Source organism: Narcine bancroftii, chromosome 1 (assembly GCF_036971445.1).
Source record: "Narcine bancroftii isolate sNarBan1 chromosome 1, sNarBan1.hap1, whole genome shotgun sequence".
In the NCBI taxonomy this organism is placed as follows: Eukaryota; Metazoa; Chordata; class Chondrichthyes; order Torpediniformes; family Narcinidae; genus Narcine; species Narcine bancroftii.
The window spans coordinates 133,153,876-133,177,729 of NC_091469.1; the positions used below are offsets into that span (position 1 = coordinate 133,153,876).

At 40.0% G+C, this 23,854-nt stretch overlaps 1 protein-coding gene across 1 annotated transcript in view; it reads right to left on the reverse strand.

Annotated features, from left to right (window-relative positions):
* The window catches only part of LOC138751522 (organic cation/carnitine transporter 2-like), a 58,078-nt gene that overhangs the window by 23,484 nt on the left and 10,740 nt on the right, over positions 1–23,854 (reverse strand). Inside the window, exons 4-6 of the mRNA XM_069913925.1 lie at positions 21,326–21,497; positions 15,102–15,243; positions 12,034–12,134 (exon numbers count right to left, since the gene is read on the reverse strand). Of these exons, the coding sequence (XP_069770026.1) occupies positions 12,034–12,134; positions 15,102–15,243; positions 21,326–21,497 (415 nt within the window). The remainder of the gene's footprint in view (positions 1–12,033; positions 12,135–15,101; positions 15,244–21,325; positions 21,498–23,854) is intronic.

A 23,854-nucleotide genomic window follows, 5' to 3' on the forward strand; every position in this document is an offset into this window, starting at 1 on the left:
AATCTTCCTGCTTGTTTTGGTCACAGACTGTCAGAGGCCTAGCCTTGATGCAAAATAAACCATTGTATTCAAAGTGATAAACTGAAAATTACATTATTCGATAGAAGCCTAGGCATGCTAGCTTGCTCGCTTATCTTTCTTACTGTGCTGGGAATAGGTGCTTGGGTAAGCAGTTTTTGGGTAATATAAGCCATGGTCCGGCTGCTGAAGTTTGAGACTCTCCGAGAGGTGGCAACATCTCTCAGCAAGAAGAAGAACTTCTAGAGTCCAGCTAACGTCCCGGTCGAGGGAGGTGGAGAAGCTGCTACCGGCGCCCCGACAATCTACTACAAGTGTGCAGTTGTTACCTCGCTTCGGCAGTTGGGACCAGTTCAGGCGTTGATAAGTATAGTTGAGAAGGGCTAGCATATTGTAGTTTGAAATCAGCTTTTGAATTTGTAATAAATATTTGTATAAACTGAACTGTTCTTGGTGTGTGTGTCTATTTTCTTTCGGTAGCTCAAACACTGTGACCAATCTAAAACGAACAAAGTGAGAGGTACAAGTTTACCCAGGACAATCCCCTGACTAATGAAGGCCAACACACCATATGCCATCTTAACCACCCAATCAACCTGCGCGGCCACCTCGAGGGATCTATGGACCTTGATCCAAAGATTTCTCTGTTCCTCCGCACTGTTAAGAATCCTAAAGAAGAGTGGTGATAGCATGGATGTGAGGAGAGTATTTCTACTTGCGAGGAAGACCAGAACTGGAAGTCATTATTATAAGATAGTCAATTGGAAATCCAGAAGGAAATTCAAAAGTAACTTCTTTTCCCAAATAGTGGTGAAAATGTGCAATCCATTAGCATAGGAAGTAGTTGAGACAAAGAGTGTGGATTCATTTAAGGGAATAGAGACTCACGCTGATAAGGAAAGGTGAGAGGAGGCCCAAGTGGAGCATAATTGCTGATATGGATACCTTGGGCTCAATGGCCTTTATATACTATGTAAACATAGCTCTTCTTCTTATCGCAGAATTACCTCAAATTGCAGAAAATATCTTATTGGCAGTGCAGGGAAGTTTGACAGCTACAGGTGGAGTTTAACTTTCTTGTCCAGTCCAGCAACAGGTCCTGTATTTGAGGCAATGAAGGTTTACAAATGTCCCCAGGACAACTGTCTGCCTGTCGTCACAATCGTTCCACAGCAGATGCAATATTTCTGTTTCTCCACTCAGCTCTGAATCACCTCGAAAGCAGTAGTTCATACATACGGCTGCTCTTCATCGACTATAGCTCGGCCTTCAATACCATTACTCCCTCAGTGCTAGTCAAGAAGCTACAAACTCTAGACCTCTGTGCCCCCCTCTGCAACTGGATCCTTGACTTTCTCATCAGAAGACCACAGTCAGTACGAATTGGAAACAATGTCTCCTCCTCACTGATCATTAACACAGGTCCACCCCACTGCTCTACTCACACACCCATGACTGTGTGGCCAGGATGAATTCCAATGTTATCTACAAGTTTGTCAATGACACCACAGTTGTTGGCAGAATCACAAATGGCAATGAGGGAGCATACAGGAAGGAGATTGATCAGCTCGTTGAATGGTGCAACAACAGCCTTGTGCTCAACATCAGCAAAACCAAGGAGATGATTGTGGACTTCAGGAGGAAGTCAAGGGAACATGACCCAGTCCTCATTGAGGGGTCAGTAGTGGAGAGGGTCAAGAACTTCAAATTCCTGGATGTCAACATCTCTGAGGATCTGTCCTGGAACCTCCATGTTGATGCAATCACATAGAAGGTTTGCCAGCAGCTGTACTTTGTGAGGTGTCTGCAGAAATTCAGTATGTCACCGAAGACTCTTGTAAACTTCTACGTGGAGAGCATTCTGGCTGGTTGCATCACTGTCAGGGGTGAATGCGCTAACTCTCAGGACAAGAATAAGCTCCAGAGGGTTGTTAACTCAGCCTGTGACATCAAAGGCACCAGAATTCACTCCATCGAGGACATCTACATGAGGCAGTGTCTTAAAAAAGCAGCCTCTATCCTCAAAGATCCTCACCACCTAGGCCAGGCCCTCTTCACTCTACTACCATTGGGAAAAATGTACAGGAGCCTAAAGACAAGCACTCAAGGGCACAAGGACAGCTTCTTCCCCTCTGCCATCAGATTCCTGAATAATCAATGAACCAAAGACACGGCCTTACTTTTTGTGCACTTTTTTGAGTAATGTTGTAAGATGGTTATAACATGAATGTTTGCACTAAGATGCTGATACAAAACACCGAATTTCATGACGTGTTCGTGACAATAAATTCTGATTCTGAGGAGAAAGCAACCTGCATCAGAAAGTGGTGCTAGGCCTGTGAACCATGTTGCATGGAGATAGTCCCCCTCACCTTCTGTCTTCAGGCAGGCCTATGCTGGTGGCTGAGGATCTTCCTTCACTTCCTCCAAGTGTTCATCCATCCCCTTGAACGGATTCAGGGAGGCGGTCACTTACGAACACCACATCAACATTGATGCGTACACGAGCTCAGTGACTAACTACATAGGCAAGTGCATTGAGGATGTTACGGTGATCAAATGCTGCACTGCCAGGGAAAGTCAAAAACTATGGCCAGATGCAGAGGTTCATGCATTGCTCAGAGCTCACGATGCTGCCTTCAAGACGGGTGACAAGACGGCATTAAAAGCAGCAAGGGTGGAACTCTCCTGTGCAATCAGGAAGGCAATCATGGGAACACACAGAGAATCCACTGGCACCTGTGTAATACCAGCAACAAGAGTTGCATGTGGCAGGGTATTCAAACCATAATTGACTATAAGTCAACCAGCCAGTCATCGACAATGATGCCTCCCTTTCTATCAGGTTGAATACCTTCTTCACATGGTTTTATGATTAAAAACAATGACATATTAAAGAAAGCCTTGTCTTCTATTGATGAACAGGCACCTTGCAAAGCCATGGCTGAGATGAGGGTGCACCCACACAAAGCAGCAGGACCAGACAACATACCTGGTCAGGTACTGAAGGACTGTGCAACTTAGCTAACAGCAGCCCTAATAGACATCTTCAACATCTCACTGCAAGACTCAAGGCAGACACCATCATCCTGGTGCCCATAATTGGACAAAACATCTACCACCCAGTGGCACTGACCTCAATGGTCATGAGGTGTTTTGAGTGATTGGTAATGCATCAGCGACATTAGAATCATTCCAGTTTGCCTACCATCCAATCTGGTCCATGAATGATGCCTTTGACCTTCCATTCTATCCTGACCCACCTGGCTGTTGTTCATTGACTTCAGTTTGGTATTCAACATGATCCTAACTCAGATTGGTGGACAAACTGTCCTTTCTGGGACTCAACATCCCTCTCTGTAACTGGATTCTGGACTTCTTCAGCAAAAAACCAGTCCAGGTTGGAAACAAAATCTCAAGTCCCATCACCCTGATCACTGGCACACCTCAGGGCTGTGCCTTAAGCTCACTACTGTTTGTGTTGCTAATCCACGATTGCACGGCCAGATTCAGTTCAAATAGAAACATCAAGTTTGCAGACAATGCAACAGGTAGTTGGCCTCACGGGCAACAGCAATGAGTCAGCTTACAGATGGGAGGATGGATGCCTCGTAAAATGGTGAGAGAACAACAACCTGAGTCTCAATATGGAGAAGATAAAGGAGATAATGGTGGATTTCCGGGGGATGAAAGCTGACCACTCTCAATTGCACATCAATGGTTCGATCACGGAGAGTACAAAGTTCCTTGGTGTGCACGTAAAGGACAAGCTCTCCTGGACCCACAACATCTCCTCATTGGGAGGGCAAGTCTACCAGCACCCATTTTGACATCACTTTACAGGAGCACAATTGAGAACATCCTGTCTGGCTGCATCATTGTGTGATATGGTCGCTTCAAAGCATCGGCTGGAAGTCAATACAGAGGATCATCAAAATGGCTGAGAAAATCGCCGGGGTCTCCCTTTCCTCTATTGATGATATTTACCAGGAGCATTGCTTGAATAAGGCTCAAAGAATTATAAAGAAATGTTTCCTTCCGGCACACAGTATTTATGATCCACGATCTTCAAGAAGGAGGTACAGGGGCATCAAAATCAGGACTGCTAGGTTGGAAAATTGCTTCTTCCCACAGGCTGTGAGATTGATAAACAGTATCCAGTAACCAAATAAAATAATTAAATTTATATCTTTATTTACATATGTGCTGTGTATTATGTGTGTATACTGTATGTGTGCACCATGGTCTCGAGAAATGCTGTTTCATCTGGTTGTATATGTACAGTCAGAAGATAATAAACTTGAACCTGAACAAAGGCTGAGTGGAAATGGGATGCATTGAGCTCAACACCAGGTTTTCCACTTTTTTCTTGTATGGGATCTTGTATTTCTACCAGCACACAGAGGTGAAAGCAGGCTGGTACAGGCTTACACAATATATTGGTAATGACTTCAGTTATCTTTGCAAAGGAATTTACATAACATATTGGTTACAAAAAATTAAATGCCTTTCATCCCTGGCTACATAGGTAGACTAAATTTCAGAAAAGCAAAATAAAACTACAGATGGTGGGAAATTCAAAATACTCAAAAGGTCAGGCATCGAGTTTGGATAAGGAAACAATGAACAATTTGGGTCAATAACGTTTCATCAGAATTGAATCATCATTTTAGATGAGAAAGTGCAAAGAAGTGCTGGAGCAATGGGGAGGTTGATAATTGATAGAAAATAGTAAAGAATAAATGGTAGAAGATATAATGTAAGATAAAAGGATGCAGAAAGCAGACAAGAAACAAAGGAACCTTGGGGCCACATTAGAATAGCAGAATTATAAACTGTCATTGGGTTTGGTATATCCCTGCAAATGTCTCCTCTTCTGTCATGGCTCTGTACTGTCCCTGGATTGTTTTCCAGGCAGATCAGTTAATATTTTGGGTGACACGGTTAGCATAACGGTCAGCATGATGCTATTGCAGTGCCAGTGACCCAAATTCGAATCCGCCACTGTCTATAATGAGTTTGTATCTTCTCCCTGTGTCTGCATAGGCTTTCCCCATGCGCTTTTGTTTCCTCCCACCCTTTAAAATGTACAAGGTTGTAGATTCATTTGGGTGTAATTGGGTGGCACAGAATTGGCTTCTACTAAGCTGCAAATAATAAGAATTTTAGTGAAGCGTGTCTTCTGCTCACAATGTCGACCCCACCACATTCAGAAAACCAAGCACAGATCCATTTAGGCTACAAGAGTGACATCAAATTTCTCATATTCCCTAACTCTAATCTCTATCCTAATTTCACATTGAACTCCTGCACATCCTTGATGTTTTCAATAAAGCTTAGTATAAATGTATGAAGCATCATTATGTTCTGACCAGGCTTGATATAGCCTTTCAGTAGGGCGTGGCATGATGGCGTAGGAGAGAGACATGTTGAAACATCTTTCCCAGCAGATTTGCATAAAAGCCTGTGTTGAAGTGACCTAAAACTACATCAAAGTAATTAATCTGAGATTTAATAAGCAATCAGTTACAACTATGAAGAAAACTAGAGCTCAAACTATGAAAAACACCGACTTTAAGACCATCAGCAAGTTTGGAAGAAGTTCGGCCTACCTTGGAAACAGAGTCTGCGGCCTTGATTATTCCTCTCTCTCGTCCCCCCCCCCTTCCTGCCGCAGACAGCGACAAGTGTCAGTAGCACTGCCACCTGTACTGAGGAGCCCTGGGAAAGATGGCGTCCGGAGCTCCCCTCCCAAAGCCGACGAGACAGTGTGCATGCGCACAATACCGAGTGTTTTTAACCCCGAGGGCGAGGCTGCTACTCGTCGATCCTGTGAGTCTGGATCGCCTGAGAATAGGCCATATACCCAAGGGGAGGGGGAGGGGAGCTGAAAAGGAACATAAAGGGGCAGCAGAAGGGGGAGAAGATCAAACTTATGGACACAACTCTGGAGAAGAGCTGATCAGTGACCCAGAAGAAGAAGAGCCTGAAAAACTCCAGACTGGTCAGGGTCGGCCTTTTACTGAACACAAAGAATATTTTGATGGACTATTTCAAGTTATGCTACAACACATGTCAATGGGTTTTAACTCTGTATTAGAGATGATATTTCTAATGTTAAGGCAGAAATGGTGAAACATGCAAAGGTGGCAGATAAAGTGCAAGAAAAGGTAAAAATAATGGATGATATATTGGAGGACTCTTAAATCTATTGGTCAATATCAAGAAAAAATTGACATGTATGATAAATCTTTTATGGGATGGAGAGTTGAGAAAGAAGATTTATTGAAAAAAATTGATACGCTGGAGAATCAGAGCCGTAGGAATAATGTGAAGATAGTTGGATTACCAGAAGTGTTTGAAGGATCAGATCTGGTGAAATTTTTTCGTGAATGGATACCAAAGGTGTTGGGTGCTGAAATGTTTTCAGAGGGGTTGGTATTGGACGGAGTACATAAAGCCTTAAGACATAAACCAATGCCTGGTCAGCAACCCCGATTGGTTTTGATTCGATGCCTGAGATATCAAGATAGGGAATTAATTTTGCGACTGGCAGTACAGAATGAAAAACAACATGGAGGCCCTTTGATGGTTCAAAACAGAAGGGTATATTTTTATGCGGACTTAAGTCAGAATGTTATTAAATGGCGTAAAGAAATGAACCCAGCAAAAACAATTCTTTGGCAGAAAGGTTATAAATTTACTTTTCGATTCCCTCCAGAGTTGAAAGTTTTCTATGATGATTATGATTCTCTTTTTTTTGATAATGAGAGAGAAGCTTTCACGAAGTCTTTACTGGATCTTAAGAAAGATCGGTCCTCTCCAACTCAAATGAGAAAGAATGGAAGTGGAGAGGTGTCTTTGAAGGGGAGGAAGAAGAAAGGGAAGAAAGATCAATTGGAGGAAACGCAACGAGAGAGTTCGAGCGATTCTGAAGAGGATTCGATGGATGAAGATCAAGTGAACAATGAATTGGGGGAAACTTACCATACTTAAGATGTGAATTTTAAAGTTGTGATAAATCTGTTGGGGGGGGGGGATGTGAACACAAAGTAACTCAGCAGAAACCGTCACTCGCTTAGTGGTTTGGGCTGCTACCCATGTTTTTAGGGAGTTAATACTTGTTACTTGGAAGGGTGCTGAAGGAGGTGGGAATAGGATTTTATATATATAAATATATATGTTTTTCTCTTTTTATTTCAGGGGGTGATTCGTTTGACATGTTGGGGTGGAGATCCAGCTACAAAGACTATGGAGAGGATAAAGTGGATGGCTAATCTAAAATTTGCTACTTTCAATGTGAATGGGCTCAATAATCCAATTAAGTAAAAGAAAGTGTTAAATTATATTAAGAAATTTAAAGTGGATGTTGCTTTTTTGCAAGAAAAGCATTTAACAGATAGTGAACATCAAAAATTAAAAATAGATTGGGTAGGCCAAGTTATTTATTCTTCTTTCAATTCAAAAGTGAGAGAGGTTGCGATTTTAATTCATAAGAATTTATGTTTTTCTTTGGAATCTGTATATGAGGCTATTGGGAGAGTGTTGATAGTTAATTGTAAGATTTTTTTCAGAATCTTGGACTTTGGCGAATTTTTATGCACCGAATGTCGATGATGAAAAACCTTTTCAGGATGTCTTGCTTAATATGTCAGAATCTAAAGATCATATGATAACAGAAGGGATTTTAATTGTGGCTTGGACCCAGTGATGGAAAAATCAGGTAAAATTTTACATAAGAAAAAAATGGCTAAGAAGCTGTTGTTTTTGATGAAGGAATTTAGTTTAATTGACGTATGGAGGAAGATGAATGTAAAAGAGAAAGATTATTCATATTATTCAGCACATTCCAATACTTATTCTAGAATTAACTTTTTTTAATGTCGAACCAATTAATGGATAATGTAGTGGAGACTGAATATAAAGCTAGGCTTTTATCTGACCATTTATTAGTGTTGTTAATGTATGTTGGGACTGAAGTGGTGCAACCTTCTTATCGTTGGTTTAATCCATCATTGTTAAAAGATGAGGGATTTTGTAAGTGTATAACAGAACAAATTCCACAATTTTTGGACATAAATAGAGACTCAGTGACTAGTAAATTTATATTGTGGGATGCATTTAAAGCATTTTTGAGAGGACAGATTATTTGTTATACAGTTAGATTGAAAAAAAAGTATTCAGCTAAATCAGAAAGGTTAGAACAGGAAATTGGAGTTTTAGAAAAGGAGAAAAAGAATAAGGAGAAGAGAGGTAAATTGGATGCTTTGAAATTGGAATATAGTACGTTATAAACATAGAGTTGAAAGGCTATTACAACGATCTAATCAGAGATATTATGAGTTAGGAGATGAAACATATAAGGTATTAACATGGCAGTTTAAATCTGAACAAATGTCAAGAAGGATAAAGGCAATGAGGAAGAATTCAGGGGTATCTTGTAGATTGCAACATATTAATGAACAGTTCGAGGAATTTTATAGGAAATTGTATACTTCTGATATAAGACAGGATGAGACCAAAATAGAGGAGTTTTTAAGTAGACTGCAATTGCCAAGATTGAATGACTAGACTAGGGATCAGTTGGAGTGGACAATTGGTTTGACAGCAATTAGATCGGCTTTAAACTCTATGCCAAATGGTAAATCTCCAGGGGAGGATGGGTTTATGGTAGAATTTTTAAAAAAGTTTCAAAATTTATTTTTCCCAGTATTTGAGAAAGTTCTTCAACAGGTATCGGATACGCAATCAGTTCCAGAATCGTTTATTCAGGCAATTATTATGGTGATTCTTAAAAAAAGATAAAGATCCATTAAACCAAGGGTTTTATAGACCAATTTCATTATTGAATGTTGATTATAAGATTTCGACTAAGGTTTTGGCAAACAGATTAGCACAGTATTTACTGAATTTCATTCATATTGATCAAACGGGTTTTATTAAAGTGAGATACTCAGCAGATAATGTGGGTAAATTGATTAGTTTGATAAATGTTTCTAGGGAAGAATCCCATTTGCCTTTGGTCCTGTCATTGGATGCAGAAAAACCCTTTGATAGGGTAGGATTGTTTTTTTTTATTTAAAGTATTTGAAAATTTTCGGTTTGCAACAATGTTTATTAATTGGATTAAGGCAATATATAAATTACCTAAGGTGAGAGTGATGACTAATGGAATTTTATCAGACTCCTTTAACTTAGAATGCTCTACTAGACAAGGGTGTCCTTTGTTTCCGGCCTTGTTTGCATTGGTGATTGAACCTTTAGTGCAATTAATAAGACAGGAAGATAATATAAAGGGAATTTCATCAGATTTAATGGAACATAAAATTAGTTTATTTGCAGATGATTTATTGGTTTATGTGACTGACCCAAACGAGTCCCTGAAGGTATTGCAGTAAAAATGCAAAATGCATTGCCCGATTGAGACCATCCACAAATTGGAAGAACAACACCTCATATTCTGTCTGGGCACCCTCCAGCCAGACAGTATTAACATCGACCTCTGGTTTCCATTAGGTCACCTTCCCCCAACCCCTCATCTCTCTCATTCCCTCTCCCTGTGTCTCCTTTCCTCCAACTCTGCCTTCACAGAGTTACTATCACACCCTTCCCACCACCAACCTGCCCTATCCATTCTCATCATTTCTCTCCTCCCTCCTATCCATGACCACCTATGGCCATAGGGCTGTTGGCTATGTTTTTTTCTCTTGCCCTCCTTCTATCCTCCTCTGCCTTTTAATTCAGGCACTTGGCTGGTTTTTGCTCATGTCTTTAAGAAGGACCCAGGCCTGAAACATTGTTTGTATATCTTTGCCTCCAATGGACACTGCTGAGTTTCTCCAGCAATTTTGTGCATTTACTATTTCCAAATGTGGATTGCTTTTTCCTGGATGGTATCAAGCCTCTTGAGTGTTGTTGGACCTGTACTCCTTCAGGATGATGGAAAGAATTCTATCAACTTCCCAGTTGTAAATTGTAGATTGTGGAAGGGCTTTGGGGTGTCAGGCAGTGAGTCACCTACTGCCTGATACCCAGAATTAGGCCTGCTCTTGTGGCCAGAGCATTTATGCTGCTATTCTATTTGGATCAGTGATAACCTTCAGGAAGTTGATGGTGAGAGATTCAGCAATGATTATCTAAATGAATGTCAAGGAAAGATGTTCAAACTTTCTTTTACTGGTGATGGCCATTGCCTGGCACCTTTCCCAAAATATTGTCTCTCTTGATGAATATGGACTTTCATTTGCTGCAAAGTTGTTGATGTTGAACATTGGCAATTATCCACAAACATTGGCCATTTCTGACCTTGCAATGGAAGAATAGTCATTGATGAGGCAGCTAAAGATAGTTGGGTGAAAGACAAAGCCCTGATTAGTTCCTACACCAATGCTTTGAGCCTATGATTATTGATCACCGACAATCACCACCACCTTCCCTTGCACCAGGTAGGACCCCTAATCAATGGAGTGCTTTTTCCCTATGGCTTCCCATGTTTTCAGCCATTTTACAGATATTAACAATTCATATTTGCTGAAAACTGGCATCTGTGATGAAAGAATGACAGGAGGGAGCTAGGATGGATTGTCCATGGAATAAATAGCTGAACATGACTCAAGGTTTCAGCTATGCTTTCATGCTCACATATGTGCCTCTGCCACCAATTAGAATGGGGTGGTTCAAGGTCAAGGAAACTCCTACGTTCATTGGTTGTTTAATTGTCAAAACAATTCATAATTGAGTGAACACCAATACTTTGATCAGATTCTGATAGTGAGATTATTTAGCTGATAGCCTCTGCAGTCAAAATGCAGCCTTGCTGTGTTCCAGGTTGGTGCTCCATATTTAGGTATCTCATCTACTGCTCCTAGCGTGCTTTTTTGTCTTCCTCAATGAACCAGGGTTGATATTCCTGATTTGATTGTAGCAATAGATTGAGGGATATGTTGGGCGATAAGACTCCTTGTTAAAATGGTAATTTTCACCAACGGTAAAAGTTTTCAAGTTGAACCCAAAGGATTCTCAAATATGATAGCATGCTGCAAGCTTAACTTTTAAAACACCTTTCACAAAGCAGGTGTGTGTGGTGTCCCAAGTAAAGCACTAGACTTGGGATTTCGTCTTATAGAGCCACTGATTATTCAAAACAAACACACATCTATCTGAGAGAAACTGGTGTCTTCATTATGGCTAATAACAACTCCAACCCAATGACCAACTCATAAAAAGATTCCAAGCACAAGAGACTTCAGATATTGGATTCTCGAGTGAAAAGCAATCTGCAGGAGGAACACAGTGGATCGAACAGCATCTGAGTGGGAGTTAGTAATTATTAAAGTTTTCCATTATGACATAAAAAAATTCCATTCAATCCCAATTGGACCCGTTGAATTTCATTTGTGTATCGCACTCAACCCCAGCATCTGCAGACTTTCCTCTTTAACGCCATGTAGCTCTATTGCATAGCTAATCTCAAATTGTATGCCACCACACATTACCTGCAGTATTTTTGCAGGTTTTTATATTTCTAAGGTATTTGTGATTTCTTTCCTAACTCATTCTGTTGTCATCCAACACAGTTTGTAACCATTTCCTGTTGCAGGTGTTACCATTTTACTTTGAAGAGTGCATGTTTCATTTAATGCATTGGTTCACTAAAACAGTGCCTTCTGTGAAATGTGAACTCATTTGTTTCTATTAATCAAATGCATATGTTTAACTTGCACTGCAAAAGGCTGAGAAATCAAGGAAAATGACACATTTTTACAAGAGTAGCAATAATAAACATTTCAGGACATATTCTCATGAATAATGTTTAAAAATTGTCAGTTTTTAAGGTGTGATCGCTCCGTAGAATTTTAACATAGTGTAAATATCCAAAGTAACTTTATGCATTAAATTGTAAAAAATGGTCCCACTGTGATTTGATAATGAACCACAACCATAAATATAATGAGCCGATACAATTTGGACCATTAATTATGGTGAAAACACTTTGCTGATAGAGTCTCTACTCACCATACAAAGAAAGAAAGAATTGTGATATTCCGTATATTTGGTGTTTTTATCAAATCCATGTAACCATATAGATACTTTTGGTCATCTGAGATATTAAGATGCTAAAAGAAAGAAAAAAAAACAAATGAATTTTCAACACTTGCATCAACATTGTACTCGACTTGTTTTAACTATATAAACCACATTTTATGCAAAACATTTCCTTAACTAATCTGCTCCATTATACAATGGAAGTAATCTTGAATTATGACATTCAATACCATTAACATTGAAAGTAGTGTTCTGAATACAATTAAAAACATTTTAAAAGCAACCTCGTTTTTTTGATAGCTTCAGAGTTAAAGTTCCAATGTAGTTTTATTACATTTTGAGTTACAGTATCAGAGCAACTAAATCACAAAGTGGAAGACAATGGCAGCACACATTCAGAATTATCATCCAGAAATTCTTCAGTATTAACTATATATAAATGTGTTTTATCCAGTGTAAAACCCTATTGTGTTGGTTTCTGGTTTGAAATACATTGCTGTTAAATATTGACATAGTGCTGTTTGCTTGGATGATGGCTTCTTGATGTTGAATGGGTACATAATAATGTCATTTCTCATGCACTGATGGTTTGGAGCACTGCAAGCCAAAGTTAAACCGTGTGGTTCCAACACATATATATCATTGGACACAATTAGGATTGAGTAAAATTGCTTTTTAAAATTGCAAATACTAGAATTCTGCATTAAAAGGCAGAAAATATAGGTTAAAAGTGAAGAGTGCATGACCAGAATGCTAATTTTCTTTTTTCTTGGATGCTGTTTAACCTGATGAGTGTATCCAGATTTTTAAGATTTTAACAGCGTTGCTTTCTCTGCAGGGGTATGATTTAAAGGGAATCATCCTGAAAAGCTCACAACTCAAAATAATATGCTCTTAAACCTACCTTCACTTTTCCAGCATCCACGCCCAAACCCACAGTGCACACCTAGCTCTGTAGTACTAATCCCCTCCCAGTCCATCCTAACAAACGTCACCCAACAATTCCCCTCCATATCTACCTGTCCGTGGACCAAGCACAGACACTGATCACACAGTTCTCAGATTCTGACCTTTTGATCTCCAGCACCCAACCCTAACACACTGACTTCTGGATGACTCAACAACATAATCTCCAACAGTGAATGTTGGACTGATCCAGCAATCCAAACCTCTGAAGAGAAAACGTGGGGCTAAAACAACAACCCCCAGCCTGCCACCAAACAGCAACTGTATGCCTGATTTCCCCCTTCCTTTCCATCATCCCTCCAAGACCCCACCATTACCAGCATTTAGCCTACTCTCTCAAACCCTCACCAATACCTTGCCGATGCCTCTTATCACTGGTCTTTTATCCTGTGACACTGCTCTCCTATACCCATCCCAGGATTATTCTGATTTTCTTCATTCATTTTGTACTGCCAAGGTGAGAAAGCAAGATCATTCTCTTGGATAAGCTAATAGGTAATATCCAACCTACCTTTCATTGGGCCTTGGGCACTACTGAACATCCACATGACAGGCAGACAACCAAAATTATTATTAATACACCGCTTTCCATTGTTTTAGAGTCCTCCTGTGGGTTCCTTTTAATTTCTGGATCTCTACTCAACTTTTCAAAGGTCCAGGAGAACCAAAGAGGTTTAAGAGTCTAAATACATAAATCAATCAAAGAAGCTAGACAGATAAAAGTCTAATGGAAAGTGGGCCTTTATCTCAAGGAGACAGAATGCAAATTAACAGAAATATCATGTTATAGCTCTGGAAAACTCAAAGTTGACACCAATGCATTCTGTATGTGCTCAACTCTGGAACATGTCTGCCTTTTGGGAGTGCCATCTCGTCCCTCAAAAAGTATTTTGCAACTTAAGACATCAGATTAGGAGGGCAAGTGGTGCAGACTGGGCTATCAGTTCCTTTTAGTCTAAAGGATTAAGGGGTAATCTCACTGATAAGTTTAACATGATTAAAGGAACTCATGACAGGAAATAATCTATTTTCTTGCAAGGAAGTCCGGAACCCAGCCCCTTGGAGGTGATGGGAAACCTCCCGTAATTCAAATGATAGAGAATTTCTCAAATCCACTTGTCCCAAAAGCACTGAGGCTGCGAATCAGATGTAAATTCCAAATCTGTGCACTTAATAGAATGTTGCTGGACAAGATTTATTAAGAACGAGGGCAGTAGGTAGAATTAAAAACCAGATCAGCTGTAAGTTAACTCAATGGCAAGTTGAGTGTACCAAATAGGTTTAAACATCTAAGAATCATGGAAGGAGGATATTCAGAACACCATACTAATGAACTAATGCTGATTCCCTAACCTAGTGGTTCTCAACCTTCTTTATTCACAAACCACCTTACTTCATCCCTTACTAACCACATGACACTTTAAGTATAGGATGCCGTAAGTGCTCTGTGGTTAGTAAGGGATGACTTAAGGTGGCATGTGAGTGGAGAAAAATTATTGAGAAGCCCAACCCTAACCTTTCTCCAGAACCTATTCTAAGAACTAATTCAAGGATAAATGTCTTAGTGCCACTTTATTTCTTTTCCAATTCACTGTTATAACTTACAATTGTAATAACCGTAAATATGCATGCATAATGCAAAACATTTTGTAACAAAATTCGAGCTCAAAGTAGGGGGTCACATTATACACGAGGTTATTATTTTAACAATTTTTTTCTGCCAGGTTTAATGATCAGTAAGATTATCAACAGCTGCCGACATTGACGGCAGCACGACTAGGTTGGGCGGGTGGGGGGGGGGTGAGAGAGAGAGATAGCAGCGTGACTCGGGCGGGCAGGAGGGAGGAGAGAGAGAGGGCTGCATGACTCAGGAGGGCGGGGGGGGGGTCGTATTATACATGGGGGTAAAATTTTTCTCCCTTCTCCTCCTCAAACATTATACTCAAAACGCATTATACACACATACTTACAGTAAGCATCTTATTCAGAAAAAAAACAGACATATTAGTGCTTGATATTGACATATTTTAACAGCAACCCATGACAAAAAGAATTAAAAGTGAAATAATTACCGTAAAATCTCTGGAACTAGTGATCGGAAATATCACTCCAACATGGGTAATCCCATTTTTTTTAGCAAAATCTTGAACTATTTCTTCTGCTTCACTCACTCGACCTTTATTAATCAGCCACCTAGGTGACTCAGGTATAAGCCTGATAAAAATTAATCAAACAGTGGTCTGGCCAACAAAGCTGTGCTGGAATAAATAAAGCTGTGGACTAAAAGAACCATAACACAGACAAGTTACTCAGTTTAATTTGAATACAGTAAAACCCCCAGCATCCGGCACCTCTGGGAGATTGGGAGATGTCAGATAAGTGAATTTGCCAGCTTCTTGAGATTGCATGCTGCGTGAATTGGAGAAGTGACCACTTAACCACCAATTTAAAACTTTTGTACTTTTTAACCCATTTATTTTCTGCAATTTTTTTTGACGGATGCTTGAATTCGGATAACTGTATAATCCAGATGTGTTTCGCTTAAGAATTATCTTTGAGTGCCTCCATGCAGAAAGAATCAAGCACTATTCAAGCATGTTTTAATTCATACCAGAAGATTGAATTCTCTGCTATGTAAAGTAGTTGCAGCAAAGAACAAACTTGTATTAAAAGAGAGATAGATATGAGCGAGAAATAAAAAGAAGAATGATTGAACATCTAATAGGTCGCTGATGATACCACTCCAGCAGGGTGTATAAAAGGGGCGATGAGCCAGTATACAGGAGGGAGATTGAAAGCTTGGCTAAATGGTGTACTAACAATAACCTGTCACTCAATGTCACCAAAACCAAAGAGCAGATTGAAGACTTTAGGAAAGGAAAACCAGACATATACAACCCAGTAATATTGGGGGATCAGAAATGGAGAAGGTGAGCAACTTTAAATTCTTGGAGGTTCTGATCTTGGAGGACCTGTCCTGGACCCACATTATTATGGGAGTCATCATGGGAGACTTTAATTTGCATATAGATTGGACTAGTCAAATTGGTAAAAATACAGAGGAGGAGGAATTCCTTGAATGTTTACGGGACGGTTATCTAGTACAATATGGCGAGGAACCAACTCGGGAGCAGGCCATTTTAGATTGGGTATTATGCAATGATAAGGGGCTAATCAGCAATCTTGTTGTGCGAGGCCCTTTGGGTAGGAGCGATCACAATATGATCGAATCCTCACTCGACATGGAGAGTGATGAAATTAAAACCGAGACTAAGGTCCTGAATTTAAATAAAGGGAATTATGATGGTATGAGACGGGAGTTGAGTAAGATTGATTGGGTGGTGTTTATTCGGGAGTTGACTGTGGATAGACAATGGAAAGCATTCACAGATCTAATGGAGAAATTGCAAAAATCGTTTATACCGGTTTGGCATAAAAATAAACCAAAAAAGGTGACTCAACCGTGGATAACAAGGGAAATTAGAGACAGCATTGGGTCCAAAGAGAGAGCATATCAATTGGCCAAAAAATGTACTGCAACCGAAGACTGGGAGCAGTTCAAGATGCAACAAAGGAGGACAAAGGGATTAATCAAGAGAGCAAAAATAAATTACGAAAGTAAGCTTGCGGCAAATATAAAAACCGACAGCAAAAGCTTTTATAAATATGTCAAGAGGAAAAGATTGGTGAAATCCAGAGTAGGTCCTTTGCAGTCGGAATCAGGGGAATATATAATGGGGAATAAGGAAATGGCAGACCAATTAAATTCTTACTTTAGTTCTGTTTTCACAAGAGAGGATACAAATAACCCCCCAAGGATGTTGGGAAACATAGAGACTAATGCAAGGGAGGAACTGAAAGAAATCAGTATCTCTAAGGACATGGTCTTGGGGAAATTGATGGGATTGAAGGCAGATAAATCCCAAGGGCTTGATAATCTACATCCTAGGGTACTCAAGGAAGTGGCCATTCAGATAGCAGATGCTTTAAGAATTATTTTCCAGAACTCGATAGACTCAGGATCAGTACCCATGGATTGGAGGGTAGCTAATGTTACCCCACTATTTAAAAAGGGGGGTAGAGAAAAAGCGGGGAATTATAGGCCGGTGAGCCTTACATCAGTAGTGGGCAAAATGATGGAATCCATTATTAAGGATGTAATAGCGGAGCATATGACTAGCAGAGAAGGGATCGGACAGAGTCAACATGGATTTACAAAAGGTAAATCGTGCTTGACAAATCTATTGGAATTCTTTGAGATGGTGACAGGTAAAATAGATGGGGGAGAGCCAGTGGATGTGGTGTACCTGGACTTCCAAAAGGCCTTCGATAAGGTCCCGCATAAATGACTGGCTTCCAAAATCAAGGCTCATGGGATTGGGGGCAAAGTATTGATGTGGATTGAGAACTGGCTGGCAGGTAGAAGACAGAGAGTTGGGATAAATGGTTCGTTTTCTGAGTGGCAGGCGGTGACCAGTGGGGTACCACAGGGATCTCTACTGGGACCCCAGCTGTTCACAATTTACATCAATGATCTGGATGAGGGGATTGGATGTAATATCTCCAAATTTGCAGATCACACTAAGCTAGGAGGGGTTGTGTGCACGGAAGAGGGGGTCAGGAAGCTCCAGTGTGATTTGGATAAATTGAGGGACTGGGCAGATACATGGCAAATGCACTACAATGTGGATAAATGTGAGGTTATCCACTTTGGTAATACAAACCGGAGGGCAGGTTACTATTTGAATGGCAATAGATTAAGAGATGGGGAAGTGCAGAGAGACCTAGGGGTACTTGTACATCAGTCTCTGAAGGCGAGCATGCAGGTACAGCAGGCGGTTAAAAAGGCAAATGGCATGTTGGCCTTCATATCAAGAGGGTTTGAGTATAGGAACAAGGATACCTTACTGCAGCTGTACAGGGCTTTGGTGAGACCCCACCTGGAGTATTGTGTGCAGTTTTGGTCACCTTATCTAAGGAAGGATGTTCTTGCAATGGAGGGAGTGCAGAGGCGATTCACCAGGCTGATACTTGGAATGGCAGGAATGACTTATGAGGAAAGATTGCGCAAATTGGGATTGTACTCGCTGGAGTTTAGAAGATTGAGAGGGGATCTCATAGAGACATATAAAATTCTGGCAGGACTGGACAGAATGGATGCAGATGGGATTTTTCCAAGGATGGGAAAATCCAGAACCCGGGGCCATGGTTTGAGGATAATAGGCAAACCATTTAGGACCGAGATGAGGAGGAATTTCTTGACCCAGAGGGTAGTGAATCTGTGGAATTCATTGCCACAGTGGGCAGTAGAGGCAGGTTCATTAAATATATTTAAGAGGGAATTAGATCTATTTCTTCAGTATAAGGGTATTAAAGGTTACGGAGAGAAGGCGGGGACGGGGTACTGAACTTTAAGATCAGCCATGATCTCGTTGAATGGCGGAGCAGGCTCGAAGGGTCGAATGACCTACTCCTGCTCCTATCTCCTATCTTCTACGTTAATGCCATTAGAGCCTCTACTTCCTCAGGAGTTTGCAGAGGTTCGGTATGTCATCGAAACTTTGGCAAACTTCGACAGATGAGTAGTGGAAAGTGTGCTGACCGACTGCATCAAGGCCTGTTATAGGGGTGAGGTGGTGTGGGAGGGAACCACTATCTCTGAGAGAAACATCCTGCAAAAAGTAGTGGACTCAGCCCAATACATCACAGGTAAAACTCCCTCTGCCATCAAGAACAATGACATGATACACTGCTGTCAGAGAGCAGTGGCAATTATCAAGGATAATTATTCTCACTGCTATCATTAGGACTGAGATACAGGTGCCACAGGTCTCGCACCTCCACATTCAGGAATAGTTGCTATCCTTCAACAATTAGGCTCCTGAACAACCAATTCATTCATTTAAGGATTTTCACTTTGCTCGTTATTTATTTATTACTGAATATTTATACTTCAGTATTTGTATAGTTTGTTTACAATTCTTTCTTTGAGTAGCGTTTACAATGACTGGTAATTAGAAATTCTGCCTGGCCCGCAGAAAAGGAATCTTAGATTTGTACGTGATGGACTTTGACAATAAATTTGAACTTTGACTTTGAATAATAACTGTGGCACAGTGGAGTTATTGGGAGAACTGATGTAACTTCAGCTCCAGTGATCAGAATTTAATCCTGCTTCCTGATTCTGTCTGTGTCAAGTTTACACTTTCTCAGTCATTGCATAGTTTTAATTTAGGTTTTCCAGATTCCTCTCACTTCCCAAAGACGTGTGGGCTGTTTGGTTAGCTGTAATTTGTCCCTAGTGTGTAGGTGATGGGAAAATGATGAGAATAACATGGATTGGTGTGGATGTGCGCTTGATGTTTGATGTAAATCCCATGAGCCAAATGCCTATTTCTGCTTCGTGACTCAACAAATACGAATTTCCCACCTGGATCAAATGGCTTATTTCTGAGCTGTAAATTCTGTGTATTTTCTTAAGAAAATAAGAGAGAGTCTGCTGTAAGAAACTATAGGGTGAATGAGACTGCTGCAGAATGCTCTTCCAGGATGGACACTGCAGGGGGCGGTACAGTGACATAACTCAATGATTGGATCGTACTGTCTCCCATTCCCTCCCTGATCATTTGTCAACATGATATCCTGAAGCCAGGATTGAAATTATCTTTAATAATATTCACAATTGCTTTGCTATTTTGAGACAATATGACGACTTTAGTGTGCAATTCTAAACCTTCATTTTCAGGTCCAGCACTCCAAAGATATGAACTCAGACCCAGTAAAATTAAGAATTTCTTGCAACCTTTGTTAACTCCACAGCCACATGTCAGGTTGGTGCACAATTGCACAGATCTAATCAGAAGTAGAATGACAAAGGGGCAATTATACTTCCAAGGGCATTACCACTAACAAACAATTCTCTCCTGCAAATTAAAGTAGAAATAAATAAGATGGAGCTTTGATTCTGCTCCAGGTGGGTGGCGCACTATTACAACTTGAAAGTATCACAAAGGATTCCCCACATTATCCCAAAGGGCAGAAAATAATTTATTAGAACTATTACTCTCAGCTTTTCATGTTTAGGTATTTTATTAAAAAGTCTTGATTAATTCAAAAATGGACCAGGGTTGTAGGTCAATTGGGTATAATTGGCTGAAAGGGCCTGTTGTATGTCTAAAAATTTATATTTTTACCATCCATTTCTTCAGAGACTACTCCTGACAACATTGCATTAAAAATAACGTAAAACACGAAGCTTTATTAAGGACAAATCCATCTCTAAAGGCAGAAAGGTCACCACTGGTAGGCACTCTGAACGTCTCACTCCACTGGAGAGGATGCAACTAGCCAATAGAATTGGAGAGGCTCGTCATAAGACTTAAAAAAAAATACCCTCAGCTAAATTTATGTGAGGTTCGATACTCAGCAATAGTTTCCTAATGTCCTTCTGTTGATGTGGCAAAACACAACAAAAACAAAGGAACATTCTGTTCTTCCTCTGCTACTTTGCACTTCAGGGATGCTTAAGATATTTACTAGGCTTTAATCAGCTGATTGACATTCCAACTCTCCTTGGCAACTCCTGAAGGAGAAATCAGGGCCCTTAAGTCTGTTCTTAAGGTCAAGTTTGGACAAGGATGTGGCTTCAGTAAATTAAATTGTTTGCAAAAAAGTTAGCTGGGATCAAGAGTTAAACAATAAAATCTGCAGATGTGTGGTCGTTTGCAATACACAAATGTGCTGGAGTAACTCAGCAGGTCTCATAACATGCATTCCTTCCTCCCTCCTCTCCTCTCATCTCTCCAAACCCCCCCTCCCCACAACTGTTCTATTGAGATGCCTGCTTATTTTTGCTTATCCCCCAAAGCCTTGGTTACTTCCTACAGATGCTGAGTGACCTGCAGAATATCTCCAATTCGACACTGTAACACCCAATCACATTGAATAGGCCCCACAACTCCACTCTCCTTTGGGAACTTCCTCAAGGGCCACAAACTCAAATTGAAAGCTTCCAGTTGATGAGCATTCTAAGACATGGCATGGTTCTGTAACAAAATTCAAAGCCTAGTTTCAGGTTGGGCCTTGGTTATTTGACCTTAACAAGATACAGCTCCCAATTTCAAGTCCAATTTGAGTCAGAATTTTATCCAGAATTATAATTATGGAACAAGAAAGAAGAAAATAAAACACTTTCATAAACTTAGAACTCTATTTTATCTGTATACTAATCATGCACATTCTGTTGTTTAGTTTTTATTAAAAGATTATTAATAATAGTCCAAAAATATTAACTCACCACCAAAAAGAAAGGTACAAAATTTCTGGGAGAGTCAAAGCAAGGAGTAACATCCTCCATTCACGGATATAATATGCAAAGAATGGCAGAATAGTGTAGCCTATGGCATAGAACAGGCAGATACCCAGTGTTGAGTAAGCATTCCTTTCAACTTTTCCCAGGATTTCAGTTCCTATTCAGAGAGAGATATTTTTTAAAAATGATATAAATAAGTTTATGGTTGTGAACAAGATCGTCTGCAGATGCTGGAGTCTAGTGCAGTGCACAAAAGTGTAGGAGAAACTCAACAGATCATAGAACAATCGAACCATAGAACACTACAGCACAGAAACAGGTGTTCAGTCCTTCAAGTCCATGCCAAACTACTATTCTGCCGAGTCTCACTGACCTGCACCCAGACCATGTCCCTCCCACCTATGGATCTTCCCAAATTTGTCTTAAATGTCAAAATTGAGACTGCATTCACCAACTCAGCTGGCAGCTAGTTCCACACTTCCACTACTCTCTGCGTGAATAAGTTCTCCCTAGTGTTCCCTTTAAACCAGTGGATCTCAACATTTTCCTTTCCACTCACATACCACTTTAAGTATTCCTTCTGGCATGGGTGCTCTGTGATTAGTAAGGGATTTCTTAAGGTGGTATGTGGGTGGAAAGAAAAACCACTGTTTTAATCGTACCTAATTGACTCGTTATGTGCACGGTTTCATAACTCCAAAGGAAATGGGCTAATGACAATTTTTCTCAAGCAAAATATTTCAGGAACAATTGGGTCTCGAGCAATGATTCTCAACCTCTCCTTCCCACTCACATACCACCATAAGCAATTCCTTACTAATCACAGAGCACCAATGGCACAGGGATTGCTTAAAGTGGTATGTGAGTGGAAAGAAAAAGGTTGAAAACCACTCCTTTAAACTTATCCGCTTTCACCCTTAACCAATGTCCCCTAAGTCAGTCAGCATCCAAAGAAAGTAAAAAGCTGTCGACATTTTGGGCCTGAGGTTTTCTTCATGAGTGAGTTATAAATGACTCTATTATCAGCCATCAATATCTTGGTATATGTATCTTTCATGCAAATTTTGAAAATAATTTCAACAAAACATTTTACTGAAGATATCTAAAAGAGTAACAACATGCAAAAATATTTCAGTATTCATTGGCATCTTTTTTTTCTGCAAATACACTTTAAATTCCCCAATTAAAATAAATATTCAAAAACATATCTCAGATTCTGGTAAACAGTATCATACATTTAATACCACAATAAACCCATGGTTGTTGCCACTGAGAAGGTCAAGAGCTGCATAATCAAGGGAACACCACTACTAGCACCCACCCAAGTCATACAACTTCCTGCCTTAGAAAGATATATTGCTGTTGCCCTCATGAGGCAATTTCCCTGGTAATTAAGGGCAATACAATAAGAGCAATGGTTAGCATAAAGCTATTACTGCACCAGTGATCTGGGTTTGAATCTGGCGCTGTCTCTAAGGAGTGTGTATGTTCTCCCTGTGACCTGTATGTGTTTTCCCTGTGTGCTCTAGCTTCCCACGTAGATATGGGGAGAGCAGACAAACTCCTTTCGGACAGCATTGGATTCAAATAGGCAGGACTATATTTAAAAATTCCCACAAATAAAATGATTTAAATAATCCCAGCCAACTATTCAGCCTCTTATCTAATGGTGGTGAGGACAGCTTTAACAATGTTGTTTCTGACAACATTGTCTGACTGGCTTAATGCAACCTAGATTGTATACCTAAAATGGATGAGAGGGGGGGGGGTGGGGGGGTGGCTTGGGAGGAGGGGAGGGGGGGGAGAAAAAGTCACTGTATATGTGTGAAAAAGAAATAGTGTATATCATGGCTAATGTGATTTATGGTGTGAAAAATAAAAAAATTTAAAAAAAAAACAAAAAAAAAAATGTTGTTTCATCTTCCTTCCATAGTTCTCTTCCCACAATTCGCGGTGGAGGATTTAGAATGGCACGTTAATTTATTCCCTGGAATTACTTTCACAAAGGATGGAATTTGGACTTGATAAATTCCTAGAGGGCCAATAATCTGATATTTGGCCTTCTAACATTTGATCGTTTCACTATTGGACAACATGCTTAATGTGATGACTTGTCTGGATGGCACCCAAAACAAAAGCTTGTTATTGTTTATATGACAATAAACAATTCAAGTCTTGAAAAATATTATTGTGTTTGTCTTAGTTGAGATTCACCAGAATTGCAACATACTTAAGAATTTATTTTACATAAGAACTCGTTGCTGAATTTAGATGTGAATATCTTGGCATTTCAGTGGTGCATGTTTGCTGTGAGTGCCAAGAGAACCATGTTAAACCATTCAGAAATTTTATCTATGATTACAGAGAACACCTCTGATCCAGTGATTATTGGGGAATCAGAGGTGGAGACTGTGGGTCAATTTAAGTCTTTGGGAATCACCATCTCTTTTGATAAATGTATCAATTATTAAATATTCAAATTGACTTTGTTCAGGTAATCTGAAATTTGTCCCT